General features: G+C 46.8%; 1 protein-coding gene across 1 annotated transcript in view; it reads right to left on the bottom strand.

Annotated features, from left to right (window-relative positions):
• Window positions 1-16,642, bottom strand: part of SAMD11 (sterile alpha motif domain containing 11) — a gene marked incomplete at its 3' end in the record, with an annotated part of 125,080 nt that extends 108,438 nt beyond the window's left edge. Inside the window, exons 1-2 of the mRNA XM_082009342.1 lie at window positions 15,299-16,642; window positions 13,715-13,806 (exon numbers count right to left, since the gene is read on the bottom strand). Of these exons, the coding sequence (XP_081865468.1) occupies window positions 13,715-13,806; window positions 15,299-16,094 (888 nt within the window). The 5' untranslated portion in view covers window positions 16,095-16,642. The remainder of the gene's footprint in view (window positions 1-13,714; window positions 13,807-15,298) is intronic.
• Between the last annotated feature and the right edge of the window lie 9,392 nt (window positions 16,643-26,034).

Here is a 26,034-nt window from a genome sequence, read left to right as displayed (position 1 = left end):
AATGCTCCACCAGCTGATCCACGCACCAGGTTTCCGATTAAACCAACGACAGGAGGTAAAAAGGCAGAAATCCCACTGGAGACATAAAGCAAATACTAAGGAGTAACAGACTTTAGGACAGTTGGACATTTCATCAGCGTAATATGCGGTAGAGGGCCTTTGTAGTGGTGAAGGCTTCTCCTTCCCCACCCATTATAAAGATCTTAATCTTAAATATTAAAATTAAACATGTAAGTTTAATAATTCCTTCATTCATTGGAGAACTCCAAACTGGTTTGTAAACACTAGCTTATTAAGGACAGGAGGTAATAATGGTTTCAGTCGATTACTAGATGGGAATGGTAGAACTGTCGGAAATGCTGAAAAAAGAAGAATGTTCAATAAATACTTAGTTTCTACACTGGGAGAAAAAGCTAGCTCTAACATGGTATGAAAATTAAATACTTTTCATTCCAGCAGTGGATTACAAGGTTTCCAAACAGAAACTTCTGAAGTTATATAGTTTTAAATCAGCAGATTTAGAAAACTTGCTCTCAAAGAGTCTCACAATAGTTAGCCAGAGAAGTTCTTTACACACTTTACTCAGATTTTTAATGACCCTCAGAACAGTAAGGAAATACAAGGTAAATGGGAAAACACAGCACTGTGCCTGTATTGTAAAAAGCATAAGCATAAGCAGAACAATCCAAGTAATTTTATAACCCCCAGGAGAAATGATGAAATAGAGGAAACCAGACAAGTAATAATAAATTAAAGGAGGGTGATATAATTTATGCAAATTAAAGCTTGTTAATGGAAAAGATGTTAAACTAATACATCTTTTTTTCTGAGACAATAGTGCTAGTGTAATGTGCTTAGATTTCTGCAAGTTATTTGATCTTACACCACACAACTTTTTGAATGAGAAATTAGAGCATTACAAATCAACATGGCACAAATTAAATGGATTAAAAGGTGATTAAGAGACCTCAGAATATAAGCATGTAACCACTTATCCCTAATATTTTTATCGATGACCTGGAAGAAAACAAAGAGTCACCACTGACGGCTAACGCAGAGAATGTGCGAGTTAATGGCGAGTAACAAAATCCCTGGGTCATTGACACAAAATAGTGTGGGCTAGTAGGTAAAGTTGGCATTTTAAAAGCAGGGAGTATTATCCCAGGAAAAAAGTGACTCCGAAAAGGGTGCAAGGGTCGAGGTGGGAATCAGATGAAGCGGTTTATCATGGGCAATGCCCTAGCCATATCAATAATGTGGACATAAATGCCCAAGTAGTAATCGAAACAGGAAGACTATAGTGTATGTGTATATATATGCTTGACATTACTTGAATACAGTGCCAACAGCTCAAGACAGATGCTGATACACGCTGTCAGGGTTTTGCAGAAAAGTCACGCAGGTTGATTAAAGATTTGGGACTGCCTCATTATGCAGAGAAACTGAAGGACCTCACTCTATTTAACTCACTAAGGAGAAAGCGAAAAGGTGTCTCGACGACGGTCCACGGCTCCTAAAAGGGAGTTCCAAAGAGTAACAAACAAAGCTGTAAGGAGACCAAGTGGCAGGAATGTGACACTAAACAAATTCAAATTAGCCATATCATCATCATTTCCCAAAAAGTGAGAGTAGTTACCCACTGCAACAATTTACTAGGATCAATGCAGGACCAGGATATTTAATCAAGATTGGATGCCTTCCTTAAAAAGAAAAGTACAAAGACAAGCCACCATAAACAGGAACTAGTTTGGGGAAGTGCTATTGCTTATTATAGTGCAAGAACTCAGTCTTGATGGTAACAGTGGTCTCTTGCCCTTTTAACCCACAAATGTAAATATTTCAATTTCCCTATGCAATACCAGAGGTGCTCTCCCCAGCCTGCACATGGGGAAGCTGGATCATGGAAAGGTTAGTGCCTGTGTTTCCAAAGGCCAGGCAAGGGTACCAAACACTGCACAGATCCCTGACGTGAAAGGGAATAAAAGGCACATGGGCCCTAAGGAAATATGTTTCTGGATAAGCCAAGTTAAACATCCCAAATAAGAAGCTGCATGTGAAAACAAAGGTTGGAGAAAGCAAAGGGGGTTATCCTCAGCAGGGAGAAGGGCAGAGGCCCAGACACCTGACCGCTAGCCCACAGCACTCACTACTCTACTCCACAAGAGAACAGAGCCAGTATATGCAGGACTATTATCCTGAAGTGCAGGCTATGGGTCTGACTCTGAAGTTACAAATCAGGTTTTCTTAATGAAACACTGAGTTTGCAGAGTTAGGTTTTGGCTTTAGATGCCTCTCTGTCCATGGGAACGTGCAGTGGGACTGCTGCCATCTGACATCTCAAATTCTGATGTCTGTTATATTGGGTGGTACATTCAGTGGTAATACATAGCAACCAGCCAAAGCAAAATCTTTCTCTCCAAATGCCCAGTACTTTGCCACCGAAGTGCATGGTTAGCAGCCATCGAATATGATCTCAATGCCAATTTACAGAAGAGCCCAAGCACCCAAGTTCATTATGCTCTTCAGTGTCAGCCAGCTCCATCCAGACAGAGAACGAGCCTTTAGAAAAAGATTCATGCACTGAGATCACATTAAAGAGTTACAACAAATTGAGGGCAACTTCTCTGGAGCACAATTTAAAACATTCAGGCAACTTAAAGCTGGACTGCAATCCTAACCACAAAGAATTCTGCACTGCGTATGTTTCCAATTGATTTTCCTTGTCAGTGCCGAGAGACCTCCCCAGGTGGAGGCTGGTCTCCAAACATGGGAAATCACTGAAGCAACCGATACCTAGACTTACTATGTATTGAACCCATGTGTGGTCTTTACTATACCACTACTAAAGTTACGAAGCCAGATTCTTCCCTGGCTTACATCTTGGATGCCCCCAAAGCTGGACAGGGGTCATGTGGGGCAGATTTCTGGGCGACAGAGTATGATTATCCCCGTTGAAGCTGCCACCTGCAACAAACGTCAACACCTGGGTCACTTCCCTTCATACACTATTTCCTGCTCTTCCAGGAGCTACACTGAAGCTACAACAGCAGCTCCTCTGCTTTACCCACTCCAGGTATGCTTGCGGCCCCATCTCCCAAAGGAGTCACAGCCAGTGAACAGCAGGACAGGTGAGAAACTTGATCATAAGCTGGAATCATCTTGCTTCTGTTGTGGGATAAAGATCTGAATCCCAGCTTTTTCTGTCTTTTGGAGTAGTCCTGGCTTTCCTTCCCAGTGAGATTTGACACTTCATCACTCACCTCCTCTTTTCCATGCACTTAAATCCTGGGTAAAGGCAGGGGTGAGAATTCAGACTGGCTGTATCCTTATGTACCCAGCAAAAATACTCTACCATCAATTTGTCCTGTTACCCTGTTAGTGAGGGTGGAATTATACTCGGTACAGATCAAGACAGAATTTGGTCTTAACATATCGTACTCATACACAAACATTTTTCCAACTCCTCTGTCCTTCCCTTTCTCTTACTTTGCTGCATGTAAGTATTTCCCTGTGATATAGGGGAAAAAACAGTTTTTGCTCTTGTTTCTAGAGCTTGGTGAGGTAAGCAGTCCAGGGTATTAGGAGTCCCACCACAATAACAAAATTACTCTCAAGATGTAAGTTTTTCAGCATCACACTGCAAAAGGGAAAGCACAGTAACTTGTAGAGCATATAACTTCAAATATCCTTTAAACATACTTTTTTTTTAGATTCTATAGTGATTTAAAGACAATAGCAGAGACATCAATGGAAGAACTAAATCCTCCCAAAGCAAGGACGACTTTTGCCCTCTGCACACATCAGGGGGGAGAAATGCTTACCAGCCTTATAGAATTACTTTTAGTGAACTTACTTCTGAGCAATCCATCACAGCAAGGTCAGGCTTCAAAAAAACAGATCCACATTGCTGATGCAAACAAGTGCAGATCCATAGACTTCCAGCCCTGAATTACCAACTCATGAATTTCAAGCCAAATATGTTTTAAGGAATCACATTGTTAATTTGGGGATTAAAAAAAACCAGACCAAATGTATTACGTTTTTATTCAGAATTACAGAGTACGCAGGCTGCCCTTCTCATTCTGGACAGGCTGCTTCTTGACTACTTTGAGACCGCATACTGTCTACTATGCCTGCAAAAACCTCAGCAGTGGTGTTTGGAGCTGCACTTGAAGGACAGCATCACCACCAAAAAAATAAATAAATCAGTCCTCTGCTCTGAAAGGGCCAATTTAGCTTGATACGAAACAAAACTGCTTGAGGGCCAGCAATTTTCCACGCTCTACTAGCTGTCCTCTGATGCACGCTAAGTTTGATGCAAGCCATGCCAGTCTAAAGATGAAAGAGAAGTCAACAGAGTTAAACTGATGTAAATCTAGACTGATTGTGATCGAAGTCCAATCCCGCATTCAGACTGCCATGCTTATTTTAACCCACATTTACTTTAGATCAGAATACGATGTTATCAATTCTATTGCAGCTAAGGAGGAACATGCCATGCATGGATGAGGTCCCAACAGTTTTAGGCACTGAACACAGAAGGAACAAAAAACTACCCAGCTATTCACAATAGACAACTTATTGTCTTTTTTTTTTTTAACTGGCCCTAAAACACTCTAAGACTTATGACTAATGGTGCACAATTTTAAAGTAACACTACTATTGTAAACTCTAGTTCATTGAACCATCATTGAAGAATCTTGTAGCGCCTCCCTTTGTAAGTGTACTTTACGGTTAAGTGGGTGAATCACAAGGGGAAATAAAAGAGGAATTGATATCATAGTCCCCTCTGGGGAAAAAAAAAAAAAAAGAAATAAAAAAAGGTATGTTTGTGTGGTTCACCCCATGTCACAGAAAAAGAGATATCAAGAATCACAGCTGTGACGAATCGTGGGAAAAGTTATTGATCTAAAAGAATTCATTTCTACTATAAGGGCTTGTACTTTTACTTATTTAATAAAGGTCTGGCGTCAAATCACTGTGAATTTCAGGATTATCTAATTCTATCTAATCTCATTCAATCACTGATGCTCCAGACTGTGGCAGAAAGGAATGCTTGCCCTTTCCTGTCTTCAGGGGCTATCTCCGGTTACCCTAGCAACACAGCAAAAGCAGCTTCAACAGACCTGAGTACCACCTATCACATTCATCTCCAGTTAAAAAGAAAGGATGGGCTTACAAGGGAGTTTTTGCAATTTGATGGGTAGAGATAGGCAGAACAGCAGCTACCACTGGAGTGGAATCTAGTCATAGCTCTGAATTAGCAAGGCCCCAGAGACCCGATGATAAATACAAGCTCTTAAGAGTAAGACACTCATGGACAGCAAAGTAGTCTGGTAAAGCGGTCTGCCTGCTCTCAAAAGAAAGAGAAAGTTTTATACGAAGAAGCTGTGGTGATTAAGAGGCTCAAGTTAACTGAAGCTGTTTAAAATCCCAGAGCTGCTTTTTAAATTATCTGAAACAATTCCCAGTAAACTGGGAATCAGCTACAAGCAAACACGCAACTTCGTTGCAGTGCCATCATCAGAAATATTTCAGAAGATGTATTTTCTAGACCAAAAGACTGTCAAGTATCTCTTCTATCACCAAAAGCTCTCAAGTTTTCCTGCTTCTTAATTCTCTGGAAACCATTCAAAAAAGTTCTGCCTTCCTAACTTATTAGCACAATGCAAGAAATAACAGGTACAGCTTACATCCTAAGACAGAAGATGCTGTTACTCTTAGAAATGTTGATTAAACCTTACTATGAAGCCATTTTTTCCCACATTTTACAATGTGTTTAAAAAAAGGCAGATGAACAACACCCCACTGAAAAAAGCAAGGCTGTTTGAATGAGCCCCTAGCCTAATGTCACAGTACAGCAGCCATGGGGACAGCGGCCTTCGCTGATGTCTGTACACGTTACACCAAGCTGAGACTGCCTCCGATGACCTGGCCTGTTGGCCAATGCTGGCTCACGGTGCTTTCTAGCTGAAGACGTAAAAGATTAGAAAAGCCTACTTTGCATACTGATTGAAGCTATCTTGACATCTTAAAATGGTGGATTTGATGTGCAGGAATATTTTCGTACAGGTAATCAAAGAACAGGGCAAATCTGGGCTTGACGGTACGCCCAGTAGCTTTGTATGCATGTGCAAAATAAAGTGAAATCAGTAAAAGCTAGTAGTTCCACATTGACTAGAGGTAAAATAAATGAGCAAGAACCTTTCTTTCCATGCTTGGGAATTCCCTCCATCCATCCCTCCTCATGCTCAGACACGTTAAAAGAAAATCCCATACCAGGTTATACTTACGACACAGGGGAATGTGTAATTTCCTCTCTGTTCTCACTGGTTTTGTTAAAATAACAGAGCCAAAAATAAAAGAAAGGAAATGCATTGCTCCAGCAGCGGAGGTGGTACATACAGAAGATTTACCTTCACATAAGAGCAGTATAAGGGTAAAGCAGAGGTGCTAAAAGATGTTCTCAGTTTGCCATCAATTGGAAAATACAACTTTGGGACACAGAGCCCTATAATGAGCTTTTCATTGACATCTACCAGAAGTGAGGAAGGTGAGTATCTCCTAACTGAAAAGAAGTCTTTAAATGGTGAGAATGACGATTCTTCAGCTGTTGAATAAGTGATGATGTATTTCAATATGGAGCAGGAAGAAGAGATGCCAAACAAGAATCTGCTGTGTGGCAGGACATTTTCCAGATAAAGGAAATAGGCTGTGCATAAGAGAAACAGAATAAGAAAATGGGGGGGGGGAACACAAAACCAAAAACAAGCAAAACAAAAAAGACAGAAAAGGGAAATAAACTATAGAGAAAACAAAGTGATTTTGCAAGCGAAAAATTCTGACCAAGTATTACTTCATTAAAAACACAGTGGATCTCTCTTCCAAAGTCTAAGGCAAATAGGCAACTGCTTCTCTGTTCTCCCTATCTCCTAATTGACCCAGATCAAGCAATCTGAAAAGTTCACCATCTCTGCAAACTTGAACTAGTTGATAGTTTTAAACCTCAGGAAAAGAAAAATGAACAAAGTTTATGAGGGAGTTAATTCTGATCCTTTAGTCACCTCTGCCATTTAGATCCCATGTTCACTAAAGGCATTTGCCACCAGGCTCCAAATTAGCACTGATCCCTTTGAATAAGGCCAGCAAGTTTGGACATAGACCACTGCAAATTAAAACCAGGTGTCTGTGCCCTGAAGCAGTAGAGACAGCCCTAAGCAGTTTAATGACATCTCTAAATAATTTTGACAGCAAAATTACTTATCCTATGTCACCTTTACACTGCCCTTGGCACACCGCTAACAAGATGATGTTGCTTTCCCTGCTTTTATATATTTATTTATCTATCTTTCTTCCCATGCTTAACTTTCTTTCCCTCAGACCAGTAGATTTCTAGACCTGAAGGAAGACAGTACAATTCAGCAGGCAAGCAGTACTAGCTGCAAAGCCCACGCTGCGTCTGCTGACTTAGTGTGTACAACTTACTCCCAAAGGGGCTGAGGGCTTGGAAACTGCCTCTTTCTACAACTGAGCCCACCAGAGAACGTTAACGCCACAGTGCCAGAAACGACACTCTGTGTTGGCTCTTCCAGGGAATCAACACCACGCAAAAGTCTGCGGGACAAGGAAACCCTCTCTGCAGCCTTTACGGAATCCCAGCAGCAGGAAACTCACTCACTCCGAGCAGAATCCCTCAAACACAACCACCTCAGCATAAATATTCTTTCACCTTCTTTCAGGGAGGGTTAGCTTGGCCCGTTATTCACAAACACTTCACAGACACTAAACTGAACTCACAGATGATCTTCCTCTGTCCTTCTATCATGCAAGACCTTTTGCATTCAGTTTCTCATCATTGCTCACTGTAACAGCAGAAATCTCCACTACAGCTCTTGCACTATAGCAAACCTCCCCCACTTGGAACTCCTTAAAACCCACTGTAAGATAAAATTATCTTCCTAAGGCATAGCTGCTTATACATCTCTGCTATTCACTCACAAGACTGCAATCCAATTAATATTTTCCCTTCCAGAGGGTATTTAATAATCCACAAAATTAAATCCTTCAGTATTGTGCTGGCACTCTTAGTGCCATTGATCTGGGTTCGTTCTGCCTCTGCGTAAAATAATAACTAGTCCTTTTATTGGTGCAACACCCATCTTCCAAATCTCTGACAGTGGACAACATCATGCAATTGCAGCATGCCCTGTTCATGGGCTGAGTTTGAAGACCATTAGGAATAACTTCCAATGCAGAACACATTTAGAGGCACATCTTATGTCCACAACGATTCCCATTTCACGCCGACAGCTTTCCCCGGTGAAGTGCTGCATGTTCTGTGAGAGAAGCAGACATACAAGTTCCCACTGCCCTCGGACTGGAAAGCCTTGCAAGCTGAGGCTGCGGACTCAAACTCAGCATCTCTCCCCTGTACTGGATGGGATGTGTGAGTCTCCCACGCCATTTAAGAGCATGACGTACCGTATCTCCAGTTTCTCTATGAAGGTCATGTCTGACAGATTTTGAATAAACTTTTGTTAAGCATTCAAGTTTAACTTACAAGTTTCCAGTGCAACACACACACTAAAAATCCCCTGAGTGAAGTCCATTAAAAAACACAAACAAAACAAAAAAACACAAACAAAAAAAACCACCCAACCAATCCAAAAACTCCAACAAATGCTAAACTGAACTAAAATGTACTGGAATAAAAGCAGCAATCCAAATCAGCATGAAACCACAAATAAAAATCAACAGATTGTGCCAAAGACCTTGAGGAGTTTATAAGGTTTATAAGTCTGCTTTACAGTGGGGCTTTCTCCACATTCATAAGGCAGCCCCCAAAGACACAAAGGCAAAATTATGAAAACAGTCCCCTTCACGTAAACCCCAAGATTCTCCATCTCCAATCCTTAAGTCCACAGCAGCTCAGAAAGGAACCTAAATCTAATCTATTCAGTTAGAAGTAAAATTTCAGATTTAATCCGGCCTGTATAGGCAGCCAAATACATTTTCCAATAGGCAAAGTCCTCTGGAAAAACTCATGTCCAGTGTGAGAAACTCCTGGTTTTGGGCCAGCCTCTGAATTTGGATCCCACAACACAGGGATCTGCTCAGTAGCCCAGGGATCTCCCCTCTCTCCCGCTATGCAGCTCGGTTCCTGGCTTTCCAGGCAGGAAACTGCAAAGCAGCCGAATGGCCAGGAGGGCATCACTGGAGAAGGGCAGTGAATGCAGCTGCAGCCAGAACCCAATTGCACAAGTCACACAAAGCCACATTCTGGGGGAGATGCAGAGCTGTCTTCCAAGCCCTGCACCTCCGAAACAGCAATCTTCGGGCTAAATAACAGGGATTTTGCTGATTACTGGCATTCAGTTTTTAAGTAAGCAGATAGTTACTTCTTCCGTCCTTGACAAAGTCTTGGACTAATGCCTTAACCTCAGGGGCATCAAAAGAAAACAAGAGCAACAATGACAACAAAAAGCAAAAAGAAGCAAATAAGAAGAATGACATTTAAATCAAATCAAGAGCAAAACACAGCCACGGTAAGCAAATGAATCACCATTGTCATTGACCAAGTTATGCACAATTACCACGTGTCTTGACATGCAACGAAGGAGATGGGGTAAAACCAAAAATAATTCTATCATGCTTTTCATTTCATTTGAATATGGTGGTATCACGATAGCTTTTTGGAAGCTTGCCTTTCCTTCTTTAACTGTGACCCAAACCTCAAACTCCAACATGGGCTACCTTCCAAACAGACACCCTGTCCGTTAAAAGATCGGAAAAGAAGATGAGGAGCAGCCAATGTCCAGTCCCAACACACTTTCAGAGGCAGCATGACTAGTATGAAAAACACAGTAATGGTCACACTCCATCTGATAAGGGAAACAAAGCGTATCTATCGTAAGGAACGCCTCTCCTCTGTTACACTGGATATGCAATGCGGGACTTTGCAAATCTAACATACTTGGTTTTAGCAAAAAAGCTTTTAGTGCTGTTCTCAAGACCATTAGGTTTCCCCCTCCCTCTGGCTAAAAAGACCACTGCCAGTGAGCACACTTTCAAGACCAGCCCTGGCCGTGGATTTGAAAGTGGAGATGGAGAGAATGGGTGAGTGGTATCAGGAGCACAGCGGGAAGTTTGATGGGGACAGAGGGAACCTTGTGGCGAATGAGTTTCACCAGAATAGACTGGAATCCACCCAGGGCTCCAAACGAGACGACTGTGTCTGCCCAGAACTGACAAGCACAAAAGTGGGGGAACACCCCTGTTCACATCTGGCAACTTAGGTTGTGAACGCTTGGCATCCTGCGCCTCCAAAACACTGAAGGGACTGAGACCTGTACCATTTCTCCCCTCCAGATGTGAAAAACCTCGGGCGCAAAGGCTAGGGTACAAAGACAAGGGGACGGGAACATCAGAGGCTCAGCCACTCTGCGGAAGGGCATGGGGCGGGGGGGGGGGGGGGGGGCATACAGCGCCCCATTCCCATCTCTGCAGAGTGGGGGGAAAAGCAGACGGCGCTGCACCGTGCAGGCACCGCTTCCCCGCCACAGCCTGTGCTATGCTGACCGCATGCCGGCCTGGGGAGGTCGGCTCTGCCCTGCCAGCCCCCAGAGCGGCACGGGGGTGGCCCTCCCCTGCCCCGGAGGGAGCCTCCTGCCCTCCCCCGTTCCCGGGGGTCCTCCCTGCATCCCCGCCTCCAGTTCGGAGCCCGCCTGCGGCCCAGAGGGGCCCCTCCTGCATCCCCCCTGCCTTCCCCCCGGGCCGGCAGCGGCTGATTGATGGATGCCGGCGCGGGGGCGGCCGCGGCCGCGGCCCGGGGGAGGAGGCGCCAGGGCGGCCGGCGCGACGCGGCTGCTCCCCCTCCGCCTCGCAGGAAACCGGCGGTCGGTGGCGGAGCTGGCCCCGGCGCCGGCCGCTGTCTGCAGCTGCAGCAAACGAGCTGCGACGGGGCGGCGGGGGGCGGCGGGGCCGGGCGCGGCGGGGGCCGGGCGCCGCTCCCCCCGGCACTGCCGGCCCGCGGGCGGGGGGGCGGGCGGGCGGCGCCAGCTCCGGCGGGCCGGGAGCGGGGGGGCTGGCGGTCGCGGCGCTCGCCGAGGTGGGACGGGGGCTGGGAACCGGGGGCTCGGAACCGGGGGCTCATTGCGGGGACCCGAAGCAGCGGGTGAGGAGGCAGGCGCGGGGGCTTCGCGCACGGCTCAGCTCCGGTGCCCTCGGCCCTGTTTTCCAACCCGGGTCTGTGGCACCATCCAGCTTCCTTTCCAGATCAACCCCTCCTCTCCCAGCCCCAAAAGAGACCCAGACCGGGCCTTAGGACAGCCGCTGCTGTTCATCAAAGCCCGCGACATGGCCAGCCTGACTGGACAAGGGTGGCAGGGCTGCATCCAGGCGACGTGGCCTTGCCCCAGGGAAGAGCCGGGCCAGGCCTTGGAGCACTGCCTTTTCTGCCTGCAGGTAGATGGGGGAAGATGCAGATGCCCACAAGCAGCCAGCCTGCCCCGCCACAAAGGCAGCGCTCGAGATTTTCTGGCCTGTGCCCGCTGTCCAAGGCCTGATTTCGGAGCAGTAGAACCAGCTGCTGACAGGATCAGCTCCCCGTCTTCAGCCCCGCCATGTGGTATCACAGTGGCTCAAGGACCCAGGCATTGCGAGTCTCTACTTATCCACACTACAAAATAGAAAGCATTTCTACGTTTGAGGAGACCCAGCCCTTTGATCTCAGTGGTGCTTAAACCAGTGATTACTAAATGGGGAAAGATAAACTGCACCCGATTTTTAATCCTCCTTCTCGTGTAACTGTTTTGAATGTGTAGTGCATGGAGCTATGACAAGGCACTACCAAAAGTTTTCAGGTTCAAAACGTGAAATTGTTGTTTGGTCAGGTGTATGTTCTAATTACAGCACAAAAGACGCAGTAAGCACCGAGCAACAGATCTCTCATGAAGGATCTCACTGGGGTTTGTCCTTGCTGTGCAAATTCTGACAACAAAACCCGCTCTAACGAATTTATACAGCTGAGGAAGCAGTAGGATGCAAGTCCAGAAGGATTTATTTCTCCCTTCCCAAAACTATACCAACCTCTTTTCCTCTATCTGAACTTTTCAAATTGAGAGTCCTAATTTAAAGAAACTAGTTTCATACAGAGCTGCCTTACCATCCGTAATGCATAGTATCCCTCTGCAACTATTAAAAACGCTGCTAGGAAAGTACGTCGTGTCATTTTGGCTACCACCTAATGCAACTTGGTACCTAGAAAGTGACCAGTAGACAGTGTCATCTGGCCAGACACTTCTCAACATCACTAGCAATTGTGGCGTATCACTTTGGTCTGCAGATCACTGCTTGATGGCCTCTGATCCACACGATTGGTAACTAAAGCATATGCGAAACTCAAAACTGGAGAAAGCTGATTACACCGCATTGCACTTTGCCCCGTAAACTCAGAGGAACTACACGAGTCTGTAGGAAAAGCCAAGTTTCATTCTGTCCGATTTGCTGGGCTCAAAATACCACGGTAATGCTGCAATATAACTAGCACTTGTAAGCTCGATGGGCAGCTATTGCTTTGCTATGGACTGCTGCTACACAAAAGCCACAAGAGACTTGCATCACAGAGATGGTATCTTCACATTAATTTATGTAACTGTTGATTATTGCTCTAAGCCCCTTCCCATATGAATGTGTATATTTGTATACATAAGCACGCATGCACATACATACTATGCAGAAATAATTTAAATTCACAATTCTGTCTGTTGTGCAGAACCATAAAGATACCGCATGTAAAAAGAGATTGTCCACTTGATCTCAAAGAAACAACAGAAAACATGGTTGATTTCAGTGGATAAAAGGACATAAATTTCCAGCTGCATCTGTTTCCCCAGTGCTGCTGACAATGCTTTAAGTCATGGTGTTTTTTTCAGCCCAAGACCTGCTTTAGTTCCACAAACCAACAGCGTTGCAGTCCCACTTAGACGTTACTGTATTTTATGGTTATTTCACACGATAAACTGTTTTAAATGCCTTAGTTTACTATGATTTCAGTAGCCTTTTATTTATAGCATCAACATCTTTTTTGTGAAAATGTTGATGTTGTGTAGAGATTTTGAAAGTCTCAGGATAAAGGCAGACAGAAGAAAACACACGGAACTCAAAAGTTGGGAAGAAAAGATCTATAAAAGCAGTAACTGTGATCTATGACATGAATGTTGTAAAAGTTGTAAGGATTTCAGATCAGCTTGTTCCTCCTTAAGTTTATCTAACAAAACTCCCTAATGGTTTGTACACTGTGGCTGTTCTGACTCTAACATGTGGGTGCAATTATAATTCCCTTTTGCTTTATTTAGCCATTTTACACCTCTGCACAATACATAAAAATGAAGGGATGAGGATAGGGAAGAGGCTGCTGAATGACTGCGTATAGACAGCTCCCCCTGAAAACGATACAATCACACCGTGTTGCATCCTTTAGGTCAAACACTGCTCTTCCCATCTGCTCTGTTTGCAAACTCCTCTTCCGCTCGCCTTTACCTACAGTGCAGGTATGCTCGCAGTGCAAGCAGCGCTCTGGCAAAGACTCAGTGACTGACAGTTCCCAGCCCTCAGAGACCACGGTTTCATGAAGCAAAGGGATTTTTTCAAGGGAAGGAGGCAGAGGAGAGGGGAGATGTCTTAACTAAAGCACATAGTTTAACAATAATCTTACCACTGGAGACGAAATTCGACACCCAGGGCAATCACAGATTGGAGGATGTACCTGTAAGATTCCTTTGGACATAAGAGTCTTCAAACTTTTCCCTGGATGCAGAGGAGAAAAGAGAGAAGAAGAAGAAAAAAGATCAGCACCTTTGTAAAAGGAAAGTATTTAGGGAAGGGGGAGATGGGGACGGACACCACGAATCTCCTTCCATACAAGCACCTCTCCCCTTGCCTGCCTGCCTCGCCAGCACCCCCACCCACCCCGCCTGCCCCTTCATCGAACTTTCTCCCCGGCAGATAGCCGTGGAATGGAGCGCCGGCGCAACTCTGCTTTGGCCCCTGCCCAACCTCGGCACCACCGCTCCCGCAGCCCGCGGAGAGTCGAGGCAGAAAGCGCACCGGGCGCCCCGCAGCCCGGGCGCAGCGGCCAGCCCACGCAGGCTGCGCGCATCCGCGCGGGGTTCCGCGCTGCCCACGCCACCCGCGCAGCCAGTCCCCACGCCGGAGGACGGCCCTGCGAGCGGGGCAGCCCACTCGGCGCCTCCCCCCTGCTCCTCCGTCCATTTCACCTCAGTCCTCCTGACTCACCCCAGAGGAACTGGGATTTCCCGAAGGCAGCCAGGAGCCCAGTAAGGAAAGGGACAGGAGAGATGAGCGAGGCAGTGACAACTACAGCGGCCCTGAAGCGGTTCCCCTTTTCTCTGGCGATCAGTCAACAAGGCGAGGTGTCAGGCAGCTCCTAGGAGCTGCTCAGGCACCCGGGCTGACACCTCCAGCTCTCGCCTAACCACGCGTGGCGTCGGCTCTCCCCTCCCGCGCCCCCCGCTCCCCTCGGGCCCTGCTCCCCCGGCCCGCAGGGACGGCCGGCTCCCCGCTCTCCACCTGCCGCCTGCACCGGCCCCTCCGCCGCGCCAGCCCCGCTGCCGGGACTGCGGCGCCGGTTCGGGCGGCCCCGCCGGCGGGCGGGAGGGCGGGAGGGAGGCAGGGCCGGCTCCCGTCAGCAGCCGCCAGCGCCGCGGAGGTCCCGCGCCACCCAGCTGCGAGGGAACTCCCCCCCCCCCCCCCGCCCCGCCCGCCGCCGCCGCCGCCGCCCGTCCTCACCCGGCGCGACGGGGCCGCCGCGCCCCGCGGCTCTGCCCGCCGCCGCCGGCGCGCAGGGGCGGGCGGCTCCGCGCCCCGCCGCGCCCCGCGGAGCTGAGCCGCGGGGCCCCGGCCCCCACGCCCGACGCTAAGCCCGCGGTCTGCCCGGTGTTCAAACCTCTGCCCGCGCGAAAGGCAACTTCTCTCCAGAGGAGAGGAGCCCCCCCCGTCCCCCTCCCAAACAACTGTTCCCAAACCGCTCGCAAAACTTCGCCGCTCTCCGGAGAGCCCGGTAGCGGGGCGCCCGGAGAGGGGATCCGGTAGAGAGGCAGCGGGGGCGCGGGGAGGGGGGCACGGCCACAGGAGATTCGCTCTCCCCCCGCGCCGGGAAGACCAGGCAGTAAAGCCTCCCCCGTGGATCCTGCTCCCGGAGCTCGGGGGCGAGAGGGAGGATGCTGAGGAAGAGCAGCGCAGCGTGGGGAGCCCGGCACGAGCCGAGCGGTGCCTTTACCTTTGTGCCTGATGCTGCGCTTCCAGTCCTTGGCCGTCTCCCTGCCGCTGACAAACTGGAACTCGTTGGGGGTGAGCCACTCTCCCCGGTACCGGATAGAGGGTCCTTTGCTCCCCTGGCACAACTTATTGATGTAGAGCAGCGCCTTGTTCTCCCCGCACTCCACCTCGATGCAAGGCTCTCCGTTGTCAAAGAAGGGCTGGAAATCCGGGATGGAGGAAAACCTCTCCAGCATCAGGTCCTCGGGGAGGTGGTGGGGGTGGTGGGGGTGGTGGGGGTGGGGGTGGTGGGTCTCGTGGAAGCCCAGGTACGCGCGGTGGGCAAAGATCTGGTCGTAAGCCGGCGGGTGCGGGGTTACCACCGGAATGGCAGCGGCGGCCAGAGGGGCGAGATAGTCAGGTAAGGTTTCCATGGGCTGGTTAAAGGCTGCCAGGGCCATCTCTTCCCTGTCAAGTCGCTCCTTCTTGATAGCAGGCATGGTGCCGCTGCGCTCCCCGTGCGCCCTCGTCTCTCCAAAGCACAGTGGCTCTAATGTCTCCGGTTCAACTTGCCCCCGCTCTGTCTGGAGTTTGGATGAAATGCGCCAGCAGCAGCAGCAGCAGCAACACAAGCACCTTTGGCGCTCGGGTGCCGGAGGTGGCTGGTATCCCCCGGAGCAGCCCGCTAACAAATCTCCTGGGCTGGCTCCCCAGCAGAGCTGTCTGGGATCCCTCTCCCACGGAGAGGCTAATGTACCGTAGACCCGGGAGCTGTTGTGTGGCTCGCAGATCTGCCCCTCCGGACTAATACCTGACATCTCGGAGAGGTCTCTGCTGCCGTAGACATTATTTTGGTTTTTTTAAAAAAAAAAAAAAAAAAGCTTATTGATTCTCCTAGATCGACCCACCTTCTCACCAGGCTGGAGGGTTCCCCGCCGCCCACCCAGCCCCCTTTCACCCTCCCTCCCTCCTTCCTTTAAACTGACACCTGGTTTATTTATTTATATGCAATAATTAAAATTAAAGGCTGCGCCCCCGCCGCCACTCCGCCATCCCCTTCCCTCCTCCGCCGGCGCCCGGCGGGCGCTGGAGCGCGCAGCCCCCGGCTCCCCCTGCGCTGCCCGCGGGGCTCCAGACGCCCGGGCGGAGAAGTTTTCCGGGGGCCGCCCACCTTCACCTGCACCGAGCAGACTCGCCCCGCTCCCACCGAAGGCCTTATGATCACTGCGAGTTGGCATTTAATTTCCACTCGTGCACAAAATTTTAGAAAACACGGCATTACATTACATCTATCTATGCATATATACATACGCACAGAGACACGCGGGCATAGCCGTTTGTGTCCCCGCGGCACGGCGTGCGCTCCCGGCGCCACGGCCCCCAGACCCTAAACGCCCCGCTGGGCCGGGCTGCTGGGCCGGGCTCCCCTCCGGGCCGGGACAGACAGATATCGATCTGTGCTCGCAAGTCACGGCACAGTTCCGAGACTCTGACCAAACAAGATTTCCCTCCGCCGCCGCCGCTTCTCGAACTTGGCCCATTTAAACAGCAGAGGCGCTTGCAAGCGCCGCGCCGGCGGCGGCGGGGAGAGGGGGTGAGCGACGGACGGCGGGGCCAGCGCCGCGGCCGCCCCGGCAGCCGCCACCCGCGGGGCGGCCCGGGGGGGTACCGGCTCCGGCGGGGCGGCCCGGGGGCTCCCTGGCTCCGGCCCCCCTGGGTGCGCGCCCACGCAGGACGCCTGCCGCCTGCTCTCCTTGGCAGACTCCTGTAGTGGCAGGCTGGAGCCTTCTCTTTTCCCATGCAGTGTTGTAGCAAGACTTAGGAGACGCGGTATAAATTTGTTTTCCATGACAGGTTGTGGCAGACATGGCACAAGGTCCACGTGAAACTGCCCCGAGAGGACAACAGGGCCCAAACTTAAGTTGTGTGGCTGTTACAGAGGTTTGTCACATCAACAAGATGGAGTTCCCTACCTTTGGATGCTAAGTAGGATCGACTGTGCAGGAAGAATCCCACCTACAAGGGAAACAGAAGTCAGTTATCCCCCTAAACACAGCAGAAGAAATACACCCCACAAGTCTTACAAGGTGGGAGAACAGTACGAGTTCTGTATGAGTTCTCTCGTAGAGTTCCCAGAACAACAACAAAAAGTTCTTAGCTTTGTCCCAAGATGTGTCTCTTATTACTTTGCTTTCTTACAGGGGGAGGTGGTGGCAAGTTGAACTTGCCTTCCAGACAACGAAAAACGGATTTGCTGTGGTGACAATCAGCCACTCATAGTTAGCAGGGTAGTTTCTGAGCAATAATAGCCCCTGCCACTTCAGCACCAACTCTCAGATGATCTCAGAGCACAGACAAGGAGAAAAAACACCACCTCCCAGCACCTTTTTGAGGAAGCTGCTTTTAGCTTCATTTTACTGGTGTAGAAACTGGAGCGTAAAGAGGCTGAGATCAAGAACACGAGCACTGTACTCACACTGGGGTTATGCAGCTACGCGGTCCCACTATGAGTGAATAGTCACCTAATACAAGTGACGAGTTCACATTCGTGCACCAAGTGATTTGCCTGAGATCTTTCAGGTGTTCTTTTCTGCCCCCCTTAGCTCTCAGCTGATCAGTACCCCTCTCCACAAAAAGTCCACTAATTGACCACTTGTGGGACAAGCTATTGCTTCATACCAGTAAAGGCAGAGAAAACTGCCTCTCTGGGGTTCGGCAGATCTGGGAATGGAATCTAAGCCCCAATGACGCTACTTGACCATGATCCTTGTTTCTTGCCTATTTATTCTCAAGAAATGCAAGCTCTGGGAGCCAACCCTGCTTCTTGCTCTAATGAAGGAGGCAGATATACATACCCATCAAACCCTCTCGTTTAGGCTTTCAGGCTTAGGCTCTTATTCTTAATGCTTCTGATTGCTCAAGATGACAAGGGAAAAATCACTTTCTATTATCACCTAATGAACCAAGGAAAATGGCTGGAAGAGGCTCTGGGAGATACAGGCATTCTCTGTGAAAGCGTATAAGAGGATTCTGGATGGAGGTCAGGTGAGAAAGCCCATACTGCTCACTCTTACGCTCCTAGAAAACCTTCATGCCTGGCATACCTAGAACTTCACTGAGCTCTCTGCAAAGGCTTGGTAACTACTTGAGACTTCCTTTGTCTCCATCTTCTTTGTAACTTGGCTTCATAGGACTGATTTATTTTTACTTTTTACAGGGGAGTGGGTATTTTTTCCTCAAAGCTTCCTTTTTTACAGCCATAAGGGTTACTATTCTTCTTCCACCTCCATTCCTAATGGCAACTTCACCTCCAGGTGTAGAGGGAGCTTGGCAGCAGCCTTCTCCAATGACAAGTCTCCATGCTTCCTCCAGGAGGGGTCACAGGACAGCAGAACAAGAATGGCCTTCATCCTCCAGGAGCAAATCCTTCTGTGGTACTTACTCGTAGACTTCTCAGATCTCTGTGGTTTGAATGCCCACTCAAATCTCCTAACAGCACCTTGCATTACCATCCAGTCTGCCCCTGTTAAACAGCTGTAATGAAACCTTTCCTAACCCAGAGAACTTTTATTTACCTTTTATTTTAAAGAAAAAGGTGACTTGTCATGGGGTTTTCCCACTGCATGTCAGCTCACTTGCTCTTTACCTCTAAAGAAACTGGGTTCAAATTTGGACCTAGTCGTAAGTGAAGTGAATATGCTGAGTCTTCATTCTAGAAGGGCAGCATCTACTTGGCTGTGTTTCATTCCTGGAAAAAAACAGGCACTTGATGCCAGTCATGACATAGGTTCCCTGGCCAAGCTGTGTAGAGGTCCAGCACTGGAAGAGTAAGGCCTCATGGTGGTGGCTCAGTATGAGGTATATGGCTTGGACCTGGCAGGGTTTGCCGCACACACGTGAGGTGTTCTGGGAGAACTCAGTGAGGTTGGGTGGGTTCAAGAGGCACAGATTCAGGCTGTTCCTATCAGCCTCTTATAAGCACTAGAAGTTACTAACAAGTCCTCCCTACCCTTCCCCACTGTATTAAAGAACAAGTGCTCTGTCTGGATGTCCGAGCTCAACAGCAGGAGTCTGAAATTTTTCAGCTCCAGTCTCTTTAACAGTAGAGCTTTCAGGATTAGTATAAACAGATTCACCACTGGAGAGCAGATCAGAGAGATCTAAGCAAATCCATGCACACGTGGCTAGAGAGAGAACCAGGTACGCTTTGCAAATTCCACACTGAGGAATTGGAACGTGGTTTCAAGTCTGGGGGCATGAATCACCATGGCTTTTTGTTGTGTGTTTCCACGGCACCTAGCAAAGTTAAGGCATGATTCTTAATTTGCTCACAGAGGCGCTACCACAGTAAACACAGTAAATAGTGATAATTTTCCAACATTTAGTTCTCCACTTCTGGAATACATCACATTGGATTGAAACAAAACCTGGATCTTTCAATTCTCTCAGGTCAAATGTGTCAACAACTGCAAAGAGCTAGCTGTGCTGTAAAGCATTTTACAAGAAGAGATGGTGCTTCAAGCATGGGCCTGAAAGTTAAGAAATAAGGATTATTTTCCTTATTCTATCACCAGTTTCATGGACAAATTACTTATCCTGGATATGCCTCCATTATACTACCAAAAAAGGACGGGGAACTTCCTAAATGTAATTTGTTATTTACATGTGTGACAGTAAACCTCTGAGTTTCTAACTGAGATCAAAGGTCCTTTGAGCTAAGTGTTTTAAAAGCTCATTGCAGATGCAAGCCCTGCCCCTTTACAGGAAAGACAGGTTGAGGCTGGGAGGAGAGAGACGCCCAGGTACATGGAAAATGACCAGCCTTAGTGCAGAAACTACTCCAGAACTTCTGTCTTTGCAGGATTTCCAGCACAGATGCCATACATGCCGTCTCGGGCACCATTATGCCTCTACCTAAGCTAAGCTAAACGAACAGACACAGCGTTCTGTCAGCACAGCTGCATCTATAGCACTAGTCTTGCTGGCCTCATTGTAGCAGGTCTGTAGCATAAGTTTCTCACAGTCCAAAACTAACTATGCCGACGAAGTTCTGTCCTGTACACCAGAAGAGCTTAGACAGTAAAACAGGTCTTTCAACAATTGCTGTAGTATCCACTGAAACATGTTGTCTCCCCCAAATAAGTTGGGGTGCTTAGCCTTTTAAGACTGCAAATTAACAACTCCTCTCCCCACTTCCCTGTTTTTCCACAGAATTACCCTGACACTATCACACCAATGATGGAAAGCAACAACTCTGTCCCTACCAAATCACCGAGCTTACCAAAAGACAGGGAAGGAGACCAAAGAGCCACAATACTACCTCCCGAGCCAGCTAGATTCATGCCTTCCCAAGTCTCTTTCACATTCTCAGAGGACATCAAGGCTGCCTAACAGCCAGGATTCACTGCTTTTTGTCTTTTATTCCTTGCCAGATGTAGGCTAGCTCTATGCTGACTGCATGTGAACAGCCAGCCATACTGCCAGAGTCATGCTCAGCGGGATCAGTATTGGAGGTAATAGTAGCCTCAGGCCAGACTGCTTCATTATGAGAGATATTTTGACAGCCCAGCAGCAAGAGCAACAGCAGGGAGGGCACAGGTGGGCATTCAGGGGAGGAGAGCTGGGAAGGATGACAACTGGAAAGGGCTTTGCCTCTGAAAAAATGCTTTCTCAGGACTGCTGGGCTGTACCCTTTTTAATCCCACTGATACAGAACACTGCCTTTTACACCAATTTAGTGGAGTTTAAAAGGAGCACCATGGAACTCAGAGTTTTTTCTGTCTTTCTTGAAAGTAGTGCCATAGTAGTATGAGCTTACCCAACCAACCACAGCTGTAAACTGCAAACATGCCTACCTACAGCAGGCATTTTGTCTGCTCCCAAGAGAACAGCCCTGGGACAGTCAATGGTGGTTTAAGAAACTCTCTTCTCATCAAACTATTTTCACAAAATACCTCTTCCAAATCACCTTTCCTACAAGTGCCTTGTACAGCTATGTGACCAGTCTAAGCAGATCAGTACTCAAAAAACTAGAGGAATTAAATGTCTATTGGGGAAGAAGTGAAGGAAGTTTTATTTGGGAGGAAAGATCTCTAATTCTAAACTAGCTGTTCCATTCTTCTAAATAATGAGTAACTTCCCACACAGGGAACACATTTTCTGTTCTCTCTTTGACTTGGTATAGTGGTTATGCCGTGCTGTAAACAGTCACCTGGCCTATAGCTCAGAGACTGTTGTATGCTGCTACACACACCACACAGCAAGAATCACCCTGCGATTGCACTAGAAGGCTGCCTGTGCACCGAGTGACCATTTTCCTTGGTCATGTGCTCTCAGAGGATATGGCACTGGAAAACGTACCAAACGACAGAAGGACTGATTCATCTCTCTTCCTAACGGTTGAAGTTCAGGTATGTCGTGGTAACTTAGATCAGAATCAGCCTTGCGATCTCTACAACAAGAAGTTTAAATTAAAAGGGCACAATACTATTTCCATTAAAACCAAGGGCAAATTTTTACTGACTTCGCATTCAAGTATTCTAGTCCCTTATAATATAGCAAAAGATTGCCCTTCCCTGCAAAGGTTTTGGAAAACAACAAGTTTAACTACACTCAAGTGATGCCTCCATGATGTAAAAAAAGCACTTACAGAAATCACCAATGGAATTAAGCCTTAGGTATCAAAACTGCTGTTATAGTAACCATTCTCTCTGGCCCTGTACTTCTAAGGCAAGCGCTGCCGCCTTTGCAGTTCCAGCCGCTGGACAGCTTCCCTGTGCTTCTCTCTGCATTAACGATCCTTCTTTGCACATACTGCAATTAAAAATGTACCTTTCTCCCTTGTCTATTCCTCTCTCCTCAGAGGTTATTTATTGCTAATTCGTAACTGTTGTGAAAGACTTGAGATATCAGAGTTGTAATGCAGAAAGCCTCCACCAGATTCTTTTTCCTAAAGCCTTCGTTTGTGCTACTCTACTCTGTTCCACTAAGAAAAACTCGGTGTATCAAAAGACGGTGAAATGATGGTCATGTTGTATTAATCTAAAGCTTGGCTGTGTCCCAACACTTGTATATCCCTCTTTGCTCCTCCACTTCCCTAACATCCTGCCTGCCTTCCCTCCTACAATCATAGTAACAAAAAGATACACTGAAAAACTGACTATCCAAGAATCTGGGTATGGCTGGAATCTATTGCTGGGTCAAAACAATAAAAAATTAGTGACCACTGAAAAGAAGCTAACATGAGGTGTGCCATCCCAACGTCAAACAGTGCCAAAAGAGAGTACTTTTTTTTAGGTTAGGCAGATGAACCTTGTTAGCTAATCCTTTGGAAGTAATGTGTCAGAAGAGTCTAGTGTAATCAAGGTGTGACTGCTTTTAATACATGCTAGAAAGATCAAATTAAAGACTAGGTAGAACCTGCCTTGACCAATTTAGCAGGTGCTGAAGTACACACTACCTGAGCTGGCTTACAGCTTTCGAACACATTAATTAGAGCTAACATGTCTTTAAATCATTGGGCATCTCTGCAGACAGGTTTTGTATTGTTCTAATTCTCCTCCTTTCTAGAAATTGATGTAGTGTAGTCAATGCCCTACACTTAGGGTTTAGCATACATCACTTCTCCACTAGTATAACTGCACCCCACTAGAGAGCTGTGCAAATTCCACTGGGAATGTTCCTAACAATTACTGTTACAGCAACGTGAAACTTTATGTATAGACAGGCCCTAGTCAAGGCTCTGTCTATACTGCAGTTTCAGATATGACTCCAGCAAGTGTCCATCTGCCATAGCTAAATGTTACTAAATTGACACTGTCTGAGAAGACATCAACACAGGGGGTCCATCAACATGGACTTAGGTTTCTGTAGGGAATTCTCACTGAAGTTTGTGCTGCTGTGCTTTCTCTGCAATTGTTTCATGGACTATCTAGGTGAACGCCGGTACAGGAAGGCAGTCATAAGTCCAGTGTCACTGTGACCACAACTCTTATAATGGTCTCTTCTACGTGTACGTTGTATCTGAACAAAACATAGCCAAAAGACATACCTACACACAGTCACAGGCATAAGCAGAGTCTCCAGTGAGCTCACGGAGACAAACACACATGAACAACTTTGTACTCACTCCTTGCTCACTGCTCACTTGCGCCTCCATCATTATGAATAAATGCTGGGTCAGGACCACATGAAGGCTTGTCTTGTTTGGGTTTGTATTTCTTTTCTTTTAAATCTTACATTCCTAGAAAAAGACACTCATTCAAGTAAACTTGTTGCCATGGCTACACTGCAACAGAGGGCTTTAATCAAACAAAAACTTAGGTAAGATATAAGAGAAGAATAACAAAAACAAAAGAAAGGGAATTTCAAAAAATATGTAAACAGGCATTTACATTTGAATCTTCTCATGGTGATTTGAGTTCCCTGGAAGATGAGCAACTTTTCTGCTCCTTCCCTTGCACCGCTTCATAGCAAATGCAGCATGCCTGTAGACAAGAGAAGCTGCCTGCTGCAACTAGTTAGCACCGAGTTTTATTTGTTTGTCAGACTTCCAAACTTGAACTTTTCTACATGTGGAGTCAGGCATTCCAACTTCTATTTCTGCCTATTTTGCTTCATTACGTGTCTGCAGCAGTTCACCTAGTGACTCCAAACTCAGGTTCTTCACTCATAAAACAGAGAGAAAACATCTCTGTAAAGCAGAGTTGGGAAGCACAACTCTTCAGGTGTTCACAATCCTCATTCATTTCTATCTCATACTATAGATTTTTATAGCTCTTTTTTTTCTCAAGTTCAATAACTCAATCACTGAGCAAAACCAAGTAATTGTGAGCCATAACACACCAGAAGTGGCAAATGCAGAAATGTCAGAGCAAGCAGTTTACAAGTAGTTTTGATGCCTGATGCCTCAAATTGTTCATCTAAACTTTTTGCCAAATACTTATAAGTAACTATTTTGTTCACAGCAGGAGAAAAGGATTTTGTTTGTCATACATCTTCCTTGCCTTCGCCAAAACTAACCTGCATCCAGAGATGGTACAAGCTATTTTCACTCACTCTTCGCACTCAAAAGGCACACATGCAAATAGATGCATTGTCAGCACACCCTTGAAAAACTACTTTGTACGCTGTCGCAAATTTAAAGTTTTGCACCAAGAGGAAAGGATAAAAAGGCATTTTGAACATTGTGCTGTTTGCAAAAGCTATTCCTTTCATCTGTTGCCCGTAGCACAGAGTTAGCCATAGCTACGGATAAAATGATGGGAACAGCTACACTCCTGTAGCAGCTGACACACACGGTAGTAGCGAGAGCCTGGCACCACAGGTCATCCAGCGTTGGACACGGGCACACAAAGACGCACGGGTATGTGCGCTCAGAAAATGGATTCTGGATAAACAAGAGCTAATTCTTCTTTGTTTTATGGCCTGAGAAAGACGGGAAGAGCTCAAATATCAAACCTGAGGTTCTGTGCATATCAGTTGGTAAGAGACACTCTGCTGAAATATGAGTTTGGCTTTATGGGAGCAGTCATCAGAATTTCAGTCACTAACATTTCAGCCCTATGATAACTTGCATCTCATCCTCAGCAGACTAACAGATGTGCCAACAGCTGAAGGGGCAAAAAGCTGGGTTCCAACACACATTTCATTTTTCACCACCCGGGAAAGACTCAGGTGGAAGTTGGGGCCAATTACTGGGGATGAGTAGTGGAGGAAAGAGATCTTTTTAAGTTCCCATCTTCCCTTTTAAGTACATCAAGCATGCAGACATTTCTCACACGTGCTTTGCACCCAGAAGCAATGCTGGCATTAGCCATAAACCACTGCATATAGGTTAAGGCTGCACTGACCCTAAAATAAAAAAGCCTAATCCATTGTAAATATCTAGCAGACACTCGAGTCTGTTACTACCCAACTGCTTGCTACCTTCTTTCAGTTTTTAGGGAGTCTGTCTCTGTGGTATGCTCTCTAATCACAAGTACAGCAAAACACCAATTAGGATGCATATGGGAATATCATAGGAAACAAATATAAAATTGTCTTGACAAAGTAACTGTATATCATTAATAGGGATGGTATTGCTTTTAATTAGCCTTAATTTCCAAAGAATTACTACTTGCTCAAAAAAAACCTCTTTATGGATCCATAAATTATTGAGTGCAAGATTCTCCCCCTCTCTCCTACTATTACCTGAGAGAGTAGACCTAGCGTAACTCACCAGGGAATTTGCTGTATTTGACTTCAAGAATGCTCACTGTTCCAATACAGTCGGTATTTTCATAACTACAAAGATTGTATCAGTTCTCACTGAGTGAATATGGAAATCGAGTCCCAATCTGGGTTAATTTTTAGATTACCACAAACACGTTGTGCTTCTTAGAAGTAATCTGTGTGTTTGTACACATGTGTACATAAACACACGGGCCATAGATACCTATGCAATTTTATACCTCATTCTAATCAGATTTGGTTTGCTTCTTGAAACACAGTAATGCAAACTAAGCCATTAATTTCTCTCTTTATAAAATGAATGTAACCCTATTAGCATCAACCTTGAGAAGTCCAGGACACAGTGCAAACCCAGGTAAGTGGACTTGCTTAGGGATGTTGTAGCCACATTACTCTGGGCTGAGCCTCCCATTCTTTCTCCTCCCTTAGACTCCTGATCCCAATGGCTACTGCTTATAGTTTGCATATGCCCCTCTACCATTTGCTTCCATCCTCACAGAAGAAATACCCCATGTTGTTGCTCTCAGG

The sequence above is a fragment of the Phaethon aethereus genome (assembly GCF_964289735.1).
Source record: "Phaethon aethereus genome assembly, chromosome: 21".
NCBI classification, from domain to species: domain Eukaryota; kingdom Metazoa; phylum Chordata; class Aves; order Phaethontiformes; family Phaethontidae; genus Phaethon; species Phaethon aethereus.
This window is presented reverse-complemented; position numbering and strand designations above follow the sequence as displayed.